The 20,945-nt window shown below is 37.9% G+C and overlaps 1 protein-coding gene across 2 annotated transcripts; it reads left to right on the top strand.

Annotated features, from left to right (window-relative positions):
* The first annotated feature begins 8,308 nt into the window (after window positions 1-8,308).
* slc2a15a (solute carrier family 2 member 15a) lies at window positions 8,309-19,777 on the top strand. Of its 2 annotated transcripts, XR_013787564.1 has the most exons (13): window positions 8,309-8,538; window positions 9,235-9,333; window positions 10,931-11,091; window positions 12,009-12,133; window positions 12,225-12,370; window positions 12,472-12,604; window positions 12,973-13,160; window positions 14,728-14,838; window positions 16,197-16,298; window positions 16,412-16,487; window positions 18,126-18,253; window positions 18,743-19,061; window positions 19,153-19,492. XR_013787564.1 is itself a non-coding variant. In XM_079472846.1 (12 exons), the coding sequence occupies exons 1-12, from the start codon at window positions 8,494-8,496 to the stop codon at window positions 19,001-19,003; spliced, it is 1,575 nt and encodes a 524-aa protein (XP_079328972.1). In that variant the 5' UTR covers window positions 8,309-8,493; the 3' UTR covers window positions 19,004-19,777. The 2 variants fall into 2 exon arrangements, 1 of the variants encoding a protein (XP_079328972.1); XM_079472846.1 differs by having other exon boundaries at window positions 18,743-19,777.
* Window positions 19,778-20,945: the final 1,168 nt, after the last annotated feature.

Here is a 20,945-nt window from a genome sequence, read left to right as displayed (position 1 = left end):
AAGCGTGATTTTGGACCAACACGATTTTACTGTCAGAGAAACTGCAGAAATGCAAAACAAGCAAACAACAAAACAGTCTTGTTTGATCGTGGCTGGTAGGGCCAAAGAGACGGCAAATACTATATCTTATTTTTTAAAGTCCTACCTAAAGGTGTTAGAACATGTGAAATAGTATGATGTGAATATCGCTGAAATCTTGAAGCTGAGACGAATGATGCCACTCACAACATTAAACTCGTAAGATACAATGCAGTGTCGAAACCATCCCGCGTAATCCATGTCCTAGTATACAGTACACATATAAAATACACACCTGCATTAAACATGGAGCATGTGAAGTGGCCTGACCCCAAACATCAGCTCTTCTCCACTGTGTGTAGGTGCCTGGGGCTTTTTCTTTGGCCCCGAGGAGCCCCTTCATTAATCGGCCTCGTTCTGGGGGAGGTACTTAATGCACACACACAACAATCGACGGGGCTGTAATTGTGTTGTCAGGGGCCAAAAACAAGCCTGCTCCTCCAAACAGACATCTGGCAAGGAGGCAGAGAAAGCCATGTTGTTAGGAGAGGGAGAGCAAAGCAAGACAAATAAAATTACTGCTTGGGTTGTGAGATCGGTGGGAGCCCAGGCTGGCTAATCTCACCAATGGGAGAGCACGCCTGTTGTAACCCAATTACAGGAGCATAAGCAATTTGTTAGACACTTCACATAATGTAACAATTTCCCAATAAACTCTGACTTGTAATAACATTGCTGAGTGAGTGCATAAATTCTAAAGGAACGAAGGAGGTTTGAATGCGGCAGCTGCAGGCAGAGAGTTAACAGCATCAGCAATATTGCTCACACTTACACTCCGACCTGCTTTCAGCCTTTTTGCCGACAGAACAGGATGTGAGGATGGAGCAAACGGGATCATGAGGGGCAAAATATACCGTATATGGGAGAAGAGTACGTTGATGTATCACTTCAAAGGAAGAGGACAGGGAATTTTCCCCATGAGTTTGCACACATTAAGTTGCCTAAACTAATGTCCAATTGGCAATGGCAACGACCTATTTTTATTCACCTCAGGAGTGCCAAACATGCCACTGTTTGCCAAATGTGTGCAGGTATAAAGCCCACAAAACATTACAATAGTATTTTTGAAGACGGGTATGATTGAAGATATTTATTAGGGTAAACAAATCACATTTGTTGTCAACTATCACCAAACATAATATGTATGTGCATGGAAACGTAAATATACAGCACACTAATGTTTAAAGGTGTAGGGTCACTTACACACTTTTACACATTCTCTCACCTTAACTAACTTACTTTTTTCTGCATTTTAGAATAAAAGTAAACTCATCAAAACTACCCAATAACACACGTGTAACTTTGGGAATTGTGTTGGGACTAAATAATCTAAAATAAATCCAAGCTATGTTATATTTTAACATCTTCAGGGTAATCAAGTCATCTATTTAAAAAATAATATAAGGAATAGATCGGTTTTGTAATGAAAGAAACTTAGCATGTTAGCATGATTATGTATTTTATTTATTGAACTTTATTGTGCTTTATTGTATTGAAAATTGTTGTTTTTGATAAAAGCATCTGACTATTCGGTGCTTAGTCTGTATAGAGCGGTGAACATACACTACCGGTCAAAAGATTTTGGACACTTACTTACTTATGTTATTTTTTCCGCATTTTAGAATAATAATAAACTCATCAAAAATATAAAATAAAACAAAAGGAACTATGGAAATTATGTTGTAACAAAGAATTGTTAAAATGTTTTTATAGTCTTCCTTGCAGTCACCTTTTGACGAGAATTTGCAGAAATGTTTCCTTGTCAGTTTATCAAGCAAATTCTTGAGGTCTCACCCTGAGTTGCTTTTTAAACAATATTAAAGGTGTCCCCATCTATTCTGTAATCTTATTGGCTGTTCTTTCTTCATTATTCACATCAGACAGTCATCCATTTTATTTGTTATTTAAAAAAATCATGCATTTTTGTCAACTAAACTAATTTCAGACATTTAAGCATGCACCTTCAGATCAAAAGTTTTTTTTTAATAATAAGAAACATTTCATTCTAGTGTCCAAAAACAATTGACCGGTAGGAATTAGAACACCTCTACATATACATTAATACATATACACATACATTCCTGTAGCTCAGTGCTTTGAGCATAGCGCTAGCAATGCCAAGGTCGTGGGTTCGATCCCAGAGAATTGCATATACTTAAAAACAAATGTATAGTATAATGCAATGTATGCAGCTTTGGATTAAAGCATCTGCCAAATGCATAAATGTCAATGTAAAATGTAACCATGCCTCAGGTATATCAATATGTTCTCATATATCAACAGAAAAGGTGATTGAACTTAACCAAATGTATCCATCGCTATTCTACAGTACAATACACACACCGCATTCAACCTTATTGTACACTTGCTCAATTATACTATTTTAACCTAAGTCACGTAAAATATATTCATACAAATTACTGTCTATAAAAGCAATGTAAATAAAAACATAAATACACAAAACAAACATTCAGACATCCTTAACGCCTCTGTGTCATTTAGCCATATCTGAGTCCTGAATATATACATTCATTCATTTCCCTGTAAAAAGAGAAGTGCACCTCACAGTGGTTCTGTGGGTGACATATGTACTGGCTGCAGCTCAACACAGTTTGGCAGAAAGTAAGAGAGAAAACAGGGTAGAGAGAGAGGCCATTCCCCTGTGAGTGAAAGCAAGCAGTCAAGGTCGGAGGAGATCAGGATGGGGTTAATGAAATGATGACAGCAGGGGTAAGGGGGAAAACTCCAGTGGTAATTTACAAGCCTCTCCCCTGTAGGGCTGAAGGTTACACTGGGCCCTGTCGGGAAAACAGGAGAACGGGACAATGCGATGGATCTACACCATACTTCACAGCCCACGGGCTGACACACAATGGTCTCCACACAATGCGTATAAACGCATCAATCAAACATAGCATCAAACTAACGTCAAATACTTAGCAAAGAAACTTTTACCATAACTGTTATCCAAGTAGTGATAGATCATGGTGCAATGGGGTTCTTAAAGGAATAGCTCACCCAAAACCAAAGAATACAAGACAGACATTGAAACTGATGTCCAATTTATTAACAAATTATTTATTGTACCATAATTATTGTACCATATTATGTTATCTTCACATTTTACCACTGTGATACTTTTATAGCTTTCCTGTGGCTCAGTAGTAAGAGCATGGCGCTAACAACGGCAAGGTCATGGGTTCGATTCCAGGGGATTGCACATAGTCAGAAACAAATGTATAATACAATGCAATGTAAGTCGCTTTGGATAAAAGCGAATGCATAAATGTAAAAAGCAAAAGAGATTGATAGCCACCGTCCTTATGCTTACTTTTATGGAGAAGAATGGCTTGAATAAAACTATGAAAACTTGCCTCTGTGTTCCTCAAAAGTGGAGACAATGACGAAATATAAAATTTTGGGTGAACTATTCCTTAGTTAGAGTAACTCTACCAACGTTCCTCAAATTCACTATATTTGGCATAATTTGAAAAAGAGACACGGAAACCTCTCCGCTCACATTGCTAATCTTATTACGTTGCGACCCAACTAAAAGCCTAGATGTAAATGATTGTTGTAATTAGACTGCTTTAAATTACAGCCCTAATTCCAGACGATGTCCCCCACCATTCATATGCTGCTGACCACGCTAGAAATTTCTCCCTGATGGGACTCCTGGCTCTGTCATAAAACTATCTGAGGTGTAATCTTCAACTGATTTACCTACCGTTTCCTCACCATCGACTAATAAAAAGGGCGAGACCGCCGTGGTTTCGTGGGGCTAGTTTGTGATTAGGGATGCATAATCTTAGCCTGCTTTGATCGTTTCCATGCCTTATAACTTCTTGCATATATAATGAGAGGGACTCATGAGACAGACAGAGTGCAGTGTAAGCAGGGAGGGTTTGGGAGCAAGGCTGGGCTGCAGACTTAATCTGGCTCAGGAGACAAAGCATTTATGATGTACATCATTGGCAGAACTGGAGGACAGACTAATTATAGTCATCCCGCATGACACATCCTAAAGTATTGACCATTTGTTCTTTTTGGTTAGATGAGATACTAAGCACCAGAAGAGAGGCTCTACGCTGTCCGAAGAAAGCTGATGAGTATGTTAAAAACAACAAGAACCCTTATGAGAGATGAGCATAAAGTTACCCACAGCAAAAAATTAAACCACATATTTTTTGGACTCTATTTACAGGGCAACGGTTTGAACCTGGCTAGGCTTCAGTATTGGTTTGTCCTTTTCTACTTTCTGCTTGCTACCATTGTTCTGGCATTTGAATCAGCATTTGCTACTGTTCCTGTTCACGGAAAGTTCAAGGCATTACTCACACAGCAAAACTGTGACACTGACATTAAAGTATAAATGGATGTGTACTCTTTCTCTTGCACCACACTCTGAGGTGGAGATAATGAGATGCTATATCACCATGATGAAGGGAGGGGAAATCTGATTAAGATGTGTTTGCATCCAACGTCTCAACTAACTGCGAAACTCATAAAACGCATTTGCTGTCTCCCCCATAACTAATGGCTGGTTTTCACGGCTTTGACAGCGAGCCGTGTGTGTTATTTTGTCCGGGTATTATAATAATAATGAGAGCAAATTAGAACAATCAATTTCCATGGGTGGTTCTTGATTGGGGATGATGGGCAATATGGCACCGGGTAATCCATCTTCCCGGCCCTGTCTCATTAATGGCTGCGTCGCCGCGACAACAGCCAATGGCGTCGCGGTGCTATGGAACACATGGGGGCACCATTCTGTGAGCCTATGTTCAATTAGCAGTGGCGGCGATAAACAGAGTGATGTATGTAGGCTCGCAGATGCGGCAGCTTGAGTTTAGAGCCTTTTAAAGCCCCTGTATGTATCCTCTGTGCTTTGATACATTCACATGTGCTTGCACGATGCCCTCACAGAATATTTTCTAAACAGCAGAACTTTCGGATCTCTAGAAAATGAGGCATTTTGCACACATTACACTGAACTACTGAATTGTTATCTAAATTGTTACAGAACACATCAGTGCTTTTTGGGAGCTTTATGTAAATGAGGTGGCCACAAGGGGGCTTCAGTGGTTTTACTAACAGGTCAAATACTTGCTTTTTATCAACTCTCACCTGACTATGACTGTTGAACAGAAAGAGCTATGAGGCGATATTTAAAAGTAACTGGCATCGCACAAAAGACATCGCCATTAATCTGGAAGTATCTTACCTGCTGTTAGCTTGCGAGTTGCTGTCCCTGATTATATTCATCAGCCATAAGCGGAAAGGATAATATTAGGTTTAGGGCAGCCATTAATCTAAGTCATTCTTAACCTGATCAAGTACACAACATTACACATAACATTAGAAGAGCACACCACAAACAATCAATTACACACTACAGTCAAATGTACTAGCACGGGAAGAGAAGGAGAGGGCAATGAGGGAATCATGAGCATGTCAAGAGCATGTTTCCATACATCTACAAACTATACACTGCACTCATAACAAAAGCAGACATTAAACACAAACAGTTTACATGTATTCATACAACAAGCATTGATTAAGAGGTTAAGAAGTACTACACGTGTTAAGTTAGCTAGAGAAAGAAGGCAGGCAGTGAACTCACTGACCTGTGCGGTTGTTAGGGTGGCCATACGTCCGGCTTTTGGCCGGACAGTCCGGATTTTTAGCCCCCTGTCCGGCGTCCGGCGCAGCCTCAAGTCGGACACTCATTTGTCCTCCTTTTCGGAGTTGCGCTGAAGCGGCCTTAAAAAACGCGCTGTAAAACCTTTATTGGGACGCAGCAGCATAGTGGCTGACGCCGTAAGATCTCCGGTCAAACACATGATTGGCCGAAAGAGGTGTCAAATAAATATCTGATATATATCATTGGTTAAAAACAAGCCTCCACGAATTGAGGTGGAGTCCACGTACTGGCTACGTCACATCATAACGTTAACAACATACCTAAACATCAGAAATCATTTAATCCGGAATGGACAAAAGACCAAGAAGTCATATAAAAAAGCAGTAGATGCTTTCCGTGGATTTTGCACACTATGTCGCTGTGAAGTGGACATTATTAGTAAAGGGAAAGGGCCATTGACCGACATGCCAGCACTGAAAAACATAAAGGTGACCGACGAGCTGCTTCCCTTAGGTCTTATTTTCGAGAGGCAACATCACCTCAGGATGACAAAATCTCAGCTGCAGAGCTTTGTAAAGTCTATCATGCAGTCAAGCATCACCAGGCAGTCATACAGGAATGTCTTGAATAAATACAAATACTGTGAACAAACACACATAGGTCTACATCAAGATATGTTGTTGATCAAATTGTCTGGCAATGAATAGAGTAGGCTATTTCAGAATCACTGTATCATGATCCCATAGATATGATAGACAAAATTGTATTATATTTGCGAGTACACCAGATGCAGTTATTCTTGCCTCACTAAATGCCGCAAAGTGTCCTCCTTTTTGGTGTTATGGAAATGGCCACCCTAGCGGTTGTGCAACTAGCTTCCTTCAAAAACAACTAGGCCTACTTTATTACATATCACTGTGGACAAGGCTTAGATCAAATCCTTGATGTAAATATCCCTGAAATTCCTGCGATTCTGCTCACCGAATTTTAAAAGAGCCGTGGAACTATGCAAATCTCTGTATTACTTTTTAATATATTTTTAAACAATTTACAGGTAAAGAGAATTGTAATACTTTTTCTATTCAAACACAGAACGTCATGTTTTAGCCCTTTGCAGTACATCCCCTTTCAAAGGTTTAGGGTTATTTGAGTGACAGTATGTCTGAAATAAATATTTTAGACCAAAATATAGTTGTGCATATATATGCTACTAGGTTATTTAATTACAATACTGACAAATGGATGACTAGAACAGAATAATAAAGACAAAGCAGTCAATATGCAGTCAGCATAGATGGATATTCCTTAACACTAAACAGCGTCCCATTGAGACCTCAAGATGTTATGAAATAAAAACCCAAAATGTTTGTTAAATTTCAGGGTGCCCACTCCGCAGATGCCAAAATATTACAGTTTGAGTAAAAGTAGCATGCAGGAAACGCTTAACCTTTAAACGATAGGAAATGTTACCAAATCAATGCAAACAAAGCAGTGTATAAGTAGGGACTGTAATATGAAACACAAAAACTGCAAAGCCAAAAGGCTTCAAATATCAAAATCAACCCTGACCGATATGAACTCTGGGTTGGTATTTTTTCTTATATAATTTCCTTTCCTAAATCTATGGACATAACAGACAAAATTGATTTTCACAAAAACACCATGATGACGTTCACACAGTCATATGACATATCAGTCAGGCCTTGGAGCCCCTGAGGGAAACACAACCAATGAACTTTCCCTGCAAATCATATATAACTTGTAACCTGTAGTGTAGTTATGATGATAATAATTACAATTTCAAAATGTGCATCAAACATGCATTACGAATCTGTTTTTACGTACAAGCGATCACCTAACAGACATATATATTAATACGCACACACGAAAACAGCAACAAAAAAAATAAAGAAAGACATTTTGAAAGTTATCTCTTCAAAATAAACATATAGGTATCCGAAACATATTATAATTACTATAATTATAATTAATCTTTTTATATAGACCACTTCTCTGATCACTACACAAACACAAACACAAAAGTTTGAAAAAAATGTGATTCTGGACCAGTTTTGAAGTGGAAAATACATAAATAGATGTGAAAACTTGTCTGGCTAAGATATTCTTTCTTTGATTCTTGGACAACTAACTCCAGACTGAAACTCATTTCAACGCTCTATTGAACAGATTGGACGTCTGATTTCATCATTAATCCGGTGGATTTCCTCCTGTTTCCACAATTACAACAACGAGAATAAGTAGTTAAAGAAACAGGAGCTTTACTGGCTTTAAAACTGACTTAACTCGCCTCTGTGTTCTGAACGAGTTTGCTGAACTGACACTAATGGAAGTCAATAACGCTCTTGACGGCGATTTTGATACGCCAAACCCTTCAAACATCGCATTTTTGCTTTATGTGCTGTCTTTATGGATTACTCACTACAGAATTTTCCATGGCCCCCTCGATCTAGTCACTGCAGTCTATGTAAATTCACTTAACTAATTGATTTTAGCAGGAATCACGTTGTTGAGTATCATGTGAGTACACAGGCCGGTCTTGTTAAATGTCTCGCGCCACTTCCCGGAAGCGAAGCGGTAGGTAGGACGGCATCCACGCTGTCAATCATACGAGCCGGGTAGCTGTCGATCCATTGTGGCCACGCCCTCAGGTCCAAGATGAAGTAGCACCAACAACCGGCCAGTACAAACTAAACTTTACATACCTATAGTCTTTCTCTTTTATTTGCTGGATAAATAAATACGAGAACAAAATGGCTGAAGAAGTTTTAATTACGACGCCAGGCACAATAACTTCGGTAAGTTTAATATTTTCGTCACTGAGACATTTTTATTTTATGGGTTTCTTATTTTTCTGCTATGTTATTATTGTAGCCGTTTGGTTCGTTTAACTTTGATAACATGTACGTGTCATCTTTAGTAGTAGTCTAAAATGTGTAGAATAAAAATGACGTCGTACATGTTAACAAAATAGTTACATTTTAGTAATCTATTGAATGTTGGTAGATGGTTTTGTCATGTCTTCAAATATGTAGTATTATAGGTAATACTTGTAATGATTTTAATGTTATGATGGTCTTTCGGAAATTAAATGATATAAAGGAATAATTTGATGTCACAAGACATTTCGAGGATCTTTCCTCACGTGCATGGAAACTAATACATAATCAACTGCCTCTGTCCACTTAGTGGGACAAATTAAGTTTTCCACATCTAAAAAAAGACTTCTGACTTGAGCTGTGGCTTCAACTTTGTTGTTTGTCAAAGACGTCTGTGTAAAATAGAACAGAATACAATAATATTATCTTTATGAAATGCATGTGTTGTTGTATAATATTTGTTCTCCCTGTCCAAAACAAATAATTATGGGGTATATTAATCTGAACCCACCCCAATCAACAATCCTAACTTTTTTTGCATTTCTATACATTTTCTATCTTATTTCTAAATACAGTATGTATTTATAGTTATGTGACCATATTTCTTTTCAATAGCACCTTACCTCATCCCTGCTGGCAGTGGCTTTACTCACGTCTTTTGGTAGCTCCATGCTCTATGGATACAATCTAGCCGTGGTCAACTCTCCTGCTGGGGTAAGGACTTTACAAATTGTATACAATTCTATATAATCGTTCATCAAAACAAGAAAATCAGTTGGAAACATTTAAAAAAAACTTTCAGTCATCACCAGTTCTGTGCCGTTTTTTGACTTGCTTTCAGCAGAGAGATGCAAGTCTGGGGCAATACCTCACAATAGGTTGCGAGAGAGAACAAACATAGTGACCTGAACAGAAGCTTTACTGAGGCAGGATCTCAGAGAATTTAGCCTACTTAACATCATTCTATACATTTTTGTTATAGATTGTGAATTGTGGAATTTAGGAATTCTGGGACACCAATGTGAATTAATATTTATTTTTTAATATCTAATTTATTTCATTATATAGTACAGTACACAAATATCTTTAACATGAGAGCTAGGTTTGCACAGCAACGGACATGGGACATAGTTTCATAGTTTTCCTTAGACTTTCCCTAGAAAGTTGAAGAAACAGTTATCAAAGCCTCACTTTCATGTTTTTTTATAGATGACGCAGTAAGATGTTATTTGTTCATCTTGGCTTGTCAGGCATTTTGTGCTGCAGTGGTTGCCTCTAGCAGCTCTTCATGTATATAAGTAGGGACCTATTTGCCCTGCCCCATTAGCCTGTTAATGATGAAAATATTTAAATTTTCCTGTCTCCTGACTGGCTGTTATATACCCTACTTAAGTGCCTTTCTTTTTTGTTGTTGTTCTTGGAACAACATGTACTAATGAAAATACAAAAATCCAAACATTATAAGTGAAAATGCTATATATTTTAAAGCAGAAGCGCAATCAGTATTATCAATGTTACAGCCTTTTTTTGTAGCTCAGTATTGAGTCAATTGAAAGATTGTGATGGGTGCCCTTCACTGATCAGACAGCCACACACGTTTTTCCACTGTATTATAGCATACTGTAGTGTTTCAGATAACATGAATGTGGAACGGAATTATCTGGATACACTAGAATTAAATTAGCTGTGACCTTAAAGTGCAGGCAAAAGAAGAAGTGAGTGACATAGAAAAAAGAGCAAGGAATGCTTGTCACAAGACTTGTCTTTTGTAAGTCTATAGACTTGTGCCATACTAGAAGCTTTAAAGCATAAACTTAAACTTAAAATGAAAAGAACTGAATATTGAATTTGAAAATGGTTGTTTAAAGGTCCAGTGTACGAAATTTAGAGGCATCTAGTAGTGAGGTTGCAAATTGCTACCAATGGCTCTCTCCACCTATCCCTTTTGAAGCACTAAGATGTCAGCATGATTTTGCTGAAGGAGATAACATATTTAGGAAACTTGTCTGTAGAGCAGTTTGTGCATTTAGGGCTACTGTAGAAACAAAATGGCAAATTCCATGCAAGGGGGCAGCAGTGTATGTAGATAGAAATAGCTCATTCTAAGGTAATAAAACATCATTATGTACGGCCTTTATACATCTCTCAAGACTAGTGATATGTAAATTATATAGCATTTCTGTCAATAGATCCAGCATGAATACATTTTACAGTGCTATGTGTGTTAAATTGCAAGATGCAAGTATATGTGTTCTGCTTATATATATATCAAATCTCTCTGTCTCTCTCTTTCCTGTCACTCACATTACAGTACATTAAAGACTTTTATAACCGTACAGTGGTAAGTCGGAATGGAACTGGACTGAACGAAGAGGCCCTGACGCTCATGTATTCCCTCACTGTTTCTGTGTTCGCAATTGGAGGCCTCATCGGTTCCTTGATGGTTGGCACATTGGTCACCAGATTTGGAAGGTAAGTCAGTAAGAGACCCATAACATCTGGCACGTTGTGGCCACTCTGCCAGGAATTCCTCAGAGTGTCAAGGCCACTGAGGTAGATTGTTTCTCATCTGTCACCCCACCTGACCCCTCTGACCGCACCAAACAACCTTGCCTTTGCCTTGTAAATGGCCTTGTTTGCACTTTGGAAACGACTGGGCTCTAAGCTTCTTTGTTCATGACTCTCCTTAACTTCTCGAATGACCACAGCTGCAATTTATATTTTAAATAACTATGAAAGTATCCCATTGTGTCGAGACTGAGCTGTTCAATAAATGTACAGTGTCTCTGTGATACAATGGGCACACATTTAAGCCTCCCCTCCAACACCCACACACCCCATCACTTTCCCCATATCCACCTCAACAAAGGCGATTTGGCTAAAAGAATAAGACAAATTCACTAGAAAAATACCGTAGGGGGTCCAAGGGCTCTGGCCTGAACCATAATCTAGCCCTGACTATAAGCAATATGTTAGCCATAGCTTACACTTTTATTCTGTGCTTTTCAAGGACTCTGGAACTTCTGTCTGGTGTGAGAGTGTCTCTGAGTGGCGCCACAAGATTTGACTGCAGACATTTAAATGCAAATGAAAGACGATGATTCATGACCCTATTTATTGTTCTAATCAATTTCAGTCCTGCAAAATGTTTTATAGCAGTGAAGTGATCATAACGCAGAACACAGTGCAGCCGTCTGTAAATCAGGAGGAAAGTTTACAACTTGATAGAACTAATCAATGAAGGCAGCTATTTCACCTGCCAGCACTGTCATGGAACATCAGTTATCTGGTTTTGATAGTTAAACTCCCAGGTGGCTGGCTATTGAGCATGACTGTCCCAGCTTAATGAGCAGTGCCAGAACGGGACTCCACACTATTTGCTTTTGCAGGAAAGGAACAGTGGTCAACTCCACTGGACTGGTCTTCCTAGCCGGAACGCTCATGGGCTTCAGCAGGATCTGTGGCTCACCCGAAATGGTAATCTTTGGTCGTTTTGTAACAGGAATACATTCAGGTATGCCCCAACTGAAAAAACAAACATGTCTGGCAGAATAGGGTTTTAAATAACCTAAATGATCTCTGGTGTGCTTATCACCTCCACTCAGGTATTTCTCTTAGTGTGGTGCCCATGTATCTGGGAGAAATCGCTCCTAAAAACTTAAGAGGCTTCCTGGGGCTTGTGCCCAGCATATTCATTTGCATTGGGGTTTTTTCAGCTCAAGTCTTGGGCCTGCATGAACTTTTGGGAAAGGTAAAAAAAACATACATCTATAATGTGTTTGTGGTTAATGTTTTGATGAAGTAGGTTTAAGCTCCATACAATATTTTGATATGTGCCGCTTTGATTGGCAGGAGGAGCATTGGCCTCTGTTCCTCTCCCTTGTAGTTGTGCCCACCTTCATCCAGCTGATGTTGTTACCATGGTTTCCAGAAAGTCCACGGTACCTGTTGATTGAGAAGCACAACGTTCATGCCACTATCACTGGTGAGAGAAATGCTTTTGCGTATGCAATATTAAAATGCACATATATTATTACTTTAAAAAACATGACTAAACTTCTGATTATGATGATAATTATTTAATTTAAATATTCACATTCCAGCAGAAATTATTGTCATCTAAAAGACATAAATATTTATATATTGTCCTGTTTATTATGACAAGGCTAAAGTCCCTAGCATCTACATAAATTAAATTTTACAGTTACATATATATAAGTAAAGTAAATATACTGAACATGCTAAACTGGCCTTTCCAATAGGTTGCACTGTGTGGTTTATTTGGGTATGGGTTTTTTTGTTTAAAGGTTGATATATAGAAACCTTTAGCTTATGTTCTGCTTGTTGCTGCAGCGCTAAAATGGTACAGGGCTAAATGTAACATCCAGGCAGAGATAGAGGAGATGCAGGAGGAGCAACGCTCTCTGTCGTCAGTGGCGACTCTGTCTGTCTGGCAGCTGCTACTGGACCACACTGTTCGCTGGCAGGTCCTTTCTGTGGTGGTTATCAACATCGGCATGCAGCTGTCTGGCATTGATGCGGTAAGCACTGGTTAAGATATAGTGCTGACTACACTAAATATTGCTTGTTTGCCTGCGACAGAAAAATGCTTTGGAAATCAAGAGTAAGTTCAAGTTTTGCAGCAGAGCAGTCACTATGGGCCTAAACTGAAAATGGCAAAAAATCTCTAATTTTTACTTGTTGGAAAGGTGTTACCTTCTTAAAATAGTTGAAGTGCAGATTAATTATTCAGATAATTAAGATTATACCGAGCTGACAGAAACCTCATTCTTTAGCCAACAGTGCTTAACAAAAAACAATTTTTAGGAATGCATTATGGAATCTGATTTGCACTGCCCTGCTACAGCAATAAATATAGGCAATTATTCAAGCAAATAAGATGCATTTTATTATTTGAGACATAGATTGTTAAGGCAGCAATGTTGATGGATCTGTAAATTAATCTTAAATTGTATCTGCTTTAAATATTTTTTCAGTATGCAGAATTTTATTTTTAAGATTTTTTCTTAGATTGTCAGCATTCAGTTGATCTTCTCATTGCTGTCTTATGTAGCATGTAGTATTTGAACTGGATATCTGGGCTGTGAATAATAACTCATCTAAAATATTTTTATTCATTTTTTACGGAAAGGTTCTGGAGATTATATTATCATATTATGTTTAAAAATAACAATATAAATAATTCAAGCCTATTATTTACGGTATTTCATATTCAGATTTTAGATGGATTAAAGGAATAGTCCACCCAAAAATGAACATTCTGTCTTCATTTACTCCTTCTTAGATTGTTTCAAATCGGTATACATTTCTTTGTTCTGCTGAACACAAAGGCAGATATTCGGATGAAAGTTAGTTACCAAACAGATCTCATCCCCCCATTGACTCCCATAGTATTTATTTTCCCTACTGTGGCAATAAATGCAGGATGAGATCTGTTTGGTAACTAATATTCTTCCAAAACAAAGACATATATACAGGTTTGGAACAATCTAAGGGTGAGTAAATAATGACAGAATTTTTGGGTAAACTATCCCTTTAAGTTATTTGTTTATGCTGTTGAAAGATAAGTAGTTGTCCTTTTAACACCTTGAAACCTCTTTTCAAACTCATTGCAACATCAGTTCTTTAAATCACAGTTAAATCCTGTTTAAGTATGTGAGCGGTTGATGTCAAATCAAAGTAGGACTAGCTAGGTTTGCCCTATGGGGTGCTGAGATCAAATTTAAATATTAAATGACATTGACTGGAGGGCTCCTAGGAGACAGGTGACCATGCAAGTGTGTTAGTGTGTGTGCAGTCACTATAAACGGGGCTGACAGGTGGTGAGTCTTGGCTTACTTCAGCATGAGCAGCAGGAGAGAGGCAGGCCTTGTGTGTCCTCTACACTCCCAGCAGCTCTCAAACCGTCTGTGTTGTCTCTGATTACCCCCCTGCCTAACCTCACACACAGCCCTCCAGCTCTCAAATTGAATCTAAAGTGTTGTACGCAGTAACTGCTCATAGTCATGATATGCCACCTGTACAAGCTGAAATCACTTCCTGTGCCTATATCATTTTTTTCATTTTTTGTATCTCCATTTCTGCCAGATTTGGTTTTACACCAATGACATCTTTGAGAATGCTGGGATTCCGACCCCTGAGATCCAGTATACCACTGTAGGAACTGGAGCTATCGAGATTGTTGCAGGCCTTATTGGGGTATGTTTTTTTTATAATATCCTTCTAAAATAGTTTAAATAAATTGGATAATAAAAAATGTTGTACTGAATGAAAAACACTATTGTAAACAAGACACTATTTTTATAACCTGTGGATTGAACTTTAGAGGATTAATTCGGAAACTTTCTTTTTAATACATTTATTTAATTACTGATACTTACTCGGATACCAGGCAGTGGACGGCAGGTAATGACATGCGCATGATTTGCTGACCTGCGTCTTTACATATTGCTCGCATCAAATTCAAGGCTCTGCTCTTGGCCTACAAGACCACCACTGGTTCGGCACCCCCTTATCTTCACTCGCTAATGGAGACTCATGTTCCCACCAGATCCCTACGCTCTGCAAACGAATGACGTCTTGAAGTTCCATCCCAAAAAGGGAAAAAATCATGCTCACGCGCCTTCTCTGGATCTGTTTTTATTATTTCAGTCTTTATTCGTTTAGTTATTTTACATTTTTTATAGTTTACAATTATGTTTATGCCTATATCTTATTTTAATTATTTGTACAAGGGACCCTCACAAGTTTGCTTAGGGCCCTCAAATGTCTAGGATCGGCACTAATGTCAACCCATCCAGAATACAAAAACCTGCTTTTGAAAATGTGTGCCGTCCCACATCACATCCAAGCTTATCCTAATTCACCATATTTGACAGGGGGTTTCAGTGATGTAAAATTGTTTATTAGAGTGTGTTCACTCGAGCTGAGAACACCAGCGGAAAGGAAGAGCATCTCTTCACTTCTCAATCGTTTTCATTTTGCTTTCCCCTCAATCTTCCCCAGCTCACGTTATGTATTTTCGCTGCAGTGACACTCATAAAAAACACTGGATAAGATGAGCATTAGAGAGAATGATGTGTCTTGTTTTTACCGGCTTCATCTTTGGGTCACATCTCAGAGCTGTAATGAAGGCCAAACACAGTCTCTCTCTCTCCCAGTTGCGTTGCTTAGCCAGGATTTAGTGATGCACCAGCAGCAGCCGGAGAAGAAGAGGCACGCTGTTAGTCAGAAGAACTCATTGCTGTCAGTGTCAATTGGTCCTCACTTGGGAGGCGAATGGCACACGGGAGGAAGGCTGGAGATTGGTTATAAAATTACAGCTATTCATTCTTATGTCAGCTGCACCCGCCTTTAAGTCAACAGCACACAGTGTTGGCTCTCAATTTTAGCAGCGTCTAATGAAAAAACGAGGTTCCACTTTATGCTTCCACACCATTTGCGTCAGAAAAATGGCAAAAGCCATGCTTTCATTCTTTCAGTTCAGCGCTAATTAATGTGATAGGTGCTTCACCTTTCAGAGCATCCATGTTGCACCTTGATTTTTGTTTTTGCAGTGTTTCACTATTGAGCGTCTGGGACGAAGGCCGTTGATAATCGGGGGTTTCGGTATCATGGGAATGTGTTGTGCTGGAATAACAGTGTCTCTTATTCTTCAAGTAAGTTAAATAAAATTTGTGAGAGAAGGTAAACTTTACTGTCATTACAATGGTTATTTGGATGTGTTTGTCTTTTTAGTATGGCTGATCATGTTTTAATGTGCTTCACTCAGACACACGTGTCGTTCATGAAATATGTGAGTGTGGGGTGTGTGGTTGGAATTATCGCTGGATTCTGTATAGGGCCAGGTAAGCTCTTATATATCTTCATCTTTTCAAAGGATAGTTCACCCAAAAAATCTGTCATCATTTTTTCTACCTCAGGTTGTTCCAAACCTGTATAAATTATTTTGATCTGCTAAAAACAAAGGAAGATATTTGGAAGAATGTCAGTAACCAAACAGTTCTCATCCCCGTTCACTCCCTTAGTATATTTACCTTAAATCATGCTCTGATGCAATCAGTAGAGAAATGTTTCAATTGGATGAGTAGTTGTCTGCTCTTTGACCCTGAATTCCCAGATGACGTCTTCAAGTAGTGAAATAGCGACACCTGGGGGTAGAATTTTGAAAAGCAATCGCAAATGTTTACTGCAGACTCATTTCAGTTCAGGATTTGTTTGAGCTTTAGCAGGTATTGATTAAAAATGTATTTATAAATATATATTTATTATTATTTATGTTTTTAGTTTTATATTTGTCTGTCTGTTTGAGGCTTTCAAACATTTAATAAAGTGTTTAAGTGCACATTACCTTGACGAGACAAATATAATTATATGTAAAATGTTGATTATGTCATTTCAATTTAAATGATTGTAGGTATCTATTTAGGTGACTATTGCATTAAGAGAATTAGGAAACATGCAGGTATTTCATGTTGTATTTAGTAAATTTGATATAACATTGTTAAGGCATAACTGGCCTAAATATGACATAATTACTTAAAACCATTTAATGTTCTTATTTTGAGCACACTGTAAGTTCAGTGTAGATGTAGGTATGGTACACAAATTAAGCTTACAATGCTATTCCAAAACACAAATAAAACTAAACTACATTATAAACATTTAAGCAATATAGTTGAGGAGAATATATTCTTAATAGGTTTGAGAGAGTTTCAAAGTTTTAAAGTGTGTACTTTGCTCTATTAGTGCTATGTAATTGTCAGAATCATAGTTTATGCACACAATAAGAGCAGAGAGGAGTAGCTCTGCTGCAGTGATGAATGAGACTACAAGTGCTTTACTGAGTTGATGCATTATCCAACCCAACTCCAAAATCTATAATTCATTCTCAGGCCCCAGTCTCAATCGGTGTAATTACGTCTTTAATTAGGATTTTTTATGGCTCATTGTTCATAAACAATGATGAATATGGCTTTTTAAGACAAAATCCTGCATGAACAATGAATTACAAGCAGAGTTCCTTATCAATTTAACTGCAGCACGCCTCCTGCTGCAATTATCATGCACAAATAATGAAGCCATCGCTTGGCTTGTTCCTGAATTCATTACATTTGAAATAACACCTTGTGCCTCCTTATTTTTCACTTGTAACCAAAAGGGATTAGAATTTAAGCAGTGAAACAATCTCTGCCTCCTGCACATTGAGATAACGAGCTCTTCATAAAGCTAGTTTATTATCTTCTCCCACTAAGAACTGTTGCTACACTACACAGGAGCAACGCATACATGCATGAGCTTAAAATGTCTGCGCTTTAATGTATTCAGAATTATGCCTTATATTACGGCCTTTATTAGGGTGTTGTAAAAAAAACAACTGTACCAGGTTTCACAGGCGTGTTTCATTTAAAGCCTCAAAAAAAGTATGAAGAACCCCAGGATAAAGAAACATAATGTCACTTGTATGGATGTTTTTTCTATTTTAGCGGGCGTTCCCTTCCTGATCACAGCAGAGCTCTTCAAGCAATCTCATCGTCCAGCTGCATACACTGTTGGAGGGTCTCTTAACTGGATGTCGAACTTCACTATCGGCTTCATGTTTCCTTTTCTGCAGGTATCGTAAACCATTTAGCACAGTCTATTTTGGTCCAGTTGTTTCAAGGTAGTTGTTAAGTAGTTGTTTTCCCCAGATGCTACCCAGATGTTTAATAGAAGTTGCATTTTTGTGCCAGCAACTTTAAGAGTAATTTTCCATTGTCTTTCAGCCCCTTTAATGATTTGTTTATCAAGTTGTCCCTTTAATGAAACCCCCTTCCCATTTAAATGAGAAACGGCGCACGTGAGCAGACTATCCGTGGTCTTATGATTATCTATATGGTTTTCTCCTTATCACTTCACCGTGCATTGGTGGACCACGTTTCTGATCGACGAATAAGCATTGTGAACCATGTCTCATTGTTTTCGTTTGACGTCAAACAATTAAAGTATAAACAAGTCATTTTTTTCACCCAGTGTTAATATTGGATGTTGCAATGTTTTTATAGTATAACATTTTTTTATATATGTATTATATTTTTTGTTCTTTCCTGTGTCTGTATTACAGATGTCTGCTGGATCCTACTGCTATCTGGTGTTTTGTGCCGTGTGTTTGATTGTGGCCATCTATGTGTTCTTTGTTATACCTGAGACTAAAAATAAGACATTTGTAGAAATTAGTCAAATGTTTGCTACCAAAGAGGCCATTGAGGAGAGCCTAGCCCTTGATCACCCAGATCAGCTGAAATTGAAAAAGATGAATGGGTATGGATATGGATCACTTGAAAATGGTTCACTTGAATTTGACAGCTCATCCTCCTGTCCTTGACCTCTTATGTGAAGCCAGAGAGCACCTTAAGGAATTAAGATATTAGATCAACCAAAAGGTTTTTACCCATTCATTATATCATATAATAATGTTAAAGGTATGGTTAAGCAGCTGTTGCATTATAACTGTCTTTTCAACTTTGCTTACAGTACCCAAAAGACTTCAAGAAGGTCCATGCCTTCTATCACTTGTTTGTGAGATTATGCTAGAAACAGAGAACTGTGTTGAATATGTGTGATGCCTTGTTTGTTAGAACCATATGCCACAAACATATAATGTGTCTTGTTTTTGTGAAATTTTGTGACAAGAGTACTGAAATGAAATGACAGACTACATTTTAGACTTTTTATTATATTTGTGTTATGAGATATTTTTCTAGTATACATGCCTTATATAATTATTAGGCGTTTTAAAGGGTTTTGTCTTTTAAACTTGCATCAATCTTTTGACTAGCACACATAATTTTCAATAAACAAGTCGAACCAGTGCAACCTTTTAAAATATTTTATGCTATTATATTATATTATATATATACAAATTATTATATTAAGTATTATAAAACACTGCTACAGTTGTAGATTTGTTGCTGATTCTATGACTTTTATGAAATATATAACACCTGAATAATAAGAATATATATTATATATGAGAAATATGATCAAACAAAACCCAGAGCTTATATAATGTGCAACTATATTTCACCTCACTTGTACTAAAATTATTTTAAAAGTATTCAAAATGTTATAACACACCAAATAAAAGTGTTTTAATGAGTCTGTGGTAATTCATTTATTGAGAGCATCAGGGGGTGGGGTGATAAAGCTTACAAAGCAGGATCTGGGTACAGACACTGTTGGTTACTGCCAAAGAGCCCCATTGCCAGTCAAGAGCTTCATTAACTCACCGAAGAGGCGGATTTAATGCTTAATTAAAGAGAAGAGTCTCTCACCTTCCCCTATGGATTCCAAACATCTGTATGACAATCCATATTCAGATCCACATTTGAGACATGCCTTTAATATATTGCCCTCCATATGGCAAATCTTGAATTGAACTGCATTATTATATTTAATGTAAGTCTCAAGATTTGTATCAGATTGTGGAAATGCATCTATATATAAAGCTGAATGCACATAGATGGTTGTATTTCCTCTTTTCCTGTGTGAACATGTTAAGGTATGAACAGGTTTCTGGTCTATCAAGCCCCTGGGCAATGCTCTCCATCTGTGTGAGCCTTTCCAGATCTCCCCAGAAGAGACCCAGGCAGACTAATGATATAATACTCCTGCGTCTCCCGCTCCAAGAAGAGAAATTGTGAGCTGAATTGTGTCTGGCTTTCTGTAGGGTCAGTCTTCAAACGCCAAGCTCAAGGTCACTGCTGGGATCTCAATGGACTGTTGTGCTCACAGCTGTACTCTCCCAGTTTATTTTAAGAGAATGTGTGCTTGCAAGGCAGCATTGTTTTAGAATATGTAGTTTTTCCCCATTACACAATTTCTGCAATGAATTTAGTTCCAAACTAATTTTTTGAAATGTAACACCAGTGTTTTACATGTCCGTAAGTCAGCAATCAGAAACCTTTGCAAGCAATAAATGTCATCATATGTAAATATTCAGGACTTTGACTGTACCAATGTAAGAGTGTAAGCGCAATGTAAAGGTAATGATGTAGAATACTTTTTCTATGCACTGAAAAAAGGTTATCAAGAAGAATTAATAATTAGTCTTTCAGTTCAACTTAAAATTAAGTAATATCTTTATTAGTTTAAAACACTGTTTAATATTAAAATGTTATTTTTGTTTTGACGAATGGACAATTTCTATGTTCCACACATGGCCGGCGCATGCGCATTAGGCAAAACATCCTCCAGTCGCCACAGGACAGCGCTCTTCAAGTAAACGGTCGGTGGATAAACATCGACGCAACCAGTCACTCCTCCTG

The sequence above is a fragment of the Barbatula barbatula genome, assembly GCF_947034865.1.
Source record: "Barbatula barbatula genome assembly, chromosome: 14".
In the NCBI taxonomy this organism is placed as follows: domain Eukaryota; kingdom Metazoa; phylum Chordata; class Actinopteri; order Cypriniformes; family Nemacheilidae; genus Barbatula; species Barbatula barbatula.
The sequence above is the reverse complement of the archived record's forward strand: the minus strand, read 5'-3'. Positions and strand labels throughout refer to the sequence as shown.

Excerpts from the sequence above, each read along its gene's own strand:
- slc2a15a (XM_079472846.1), top strand. The coding sequence starts at position 8,494 with ATGGCTGAAGAAGTTTTAATTACGACGCCAGGCACAATAACTTCG. Across the intron at positions 11,092-12,008 it reads TTGGTCACCAGATTTGGAAG|GAAAGGAACAGTGGTCAACT; the intron begins GTAAGTCAGTAA and ends TTGCTTTTGCAG. Across the intron at positions 13,161-14,727 it reads AGCTGTCTGGCATTGATGCG|ATTTGGTTTTACACCAATGA; the intron begins GTAAGCACTGGT and ends CATTTCTGCCAG.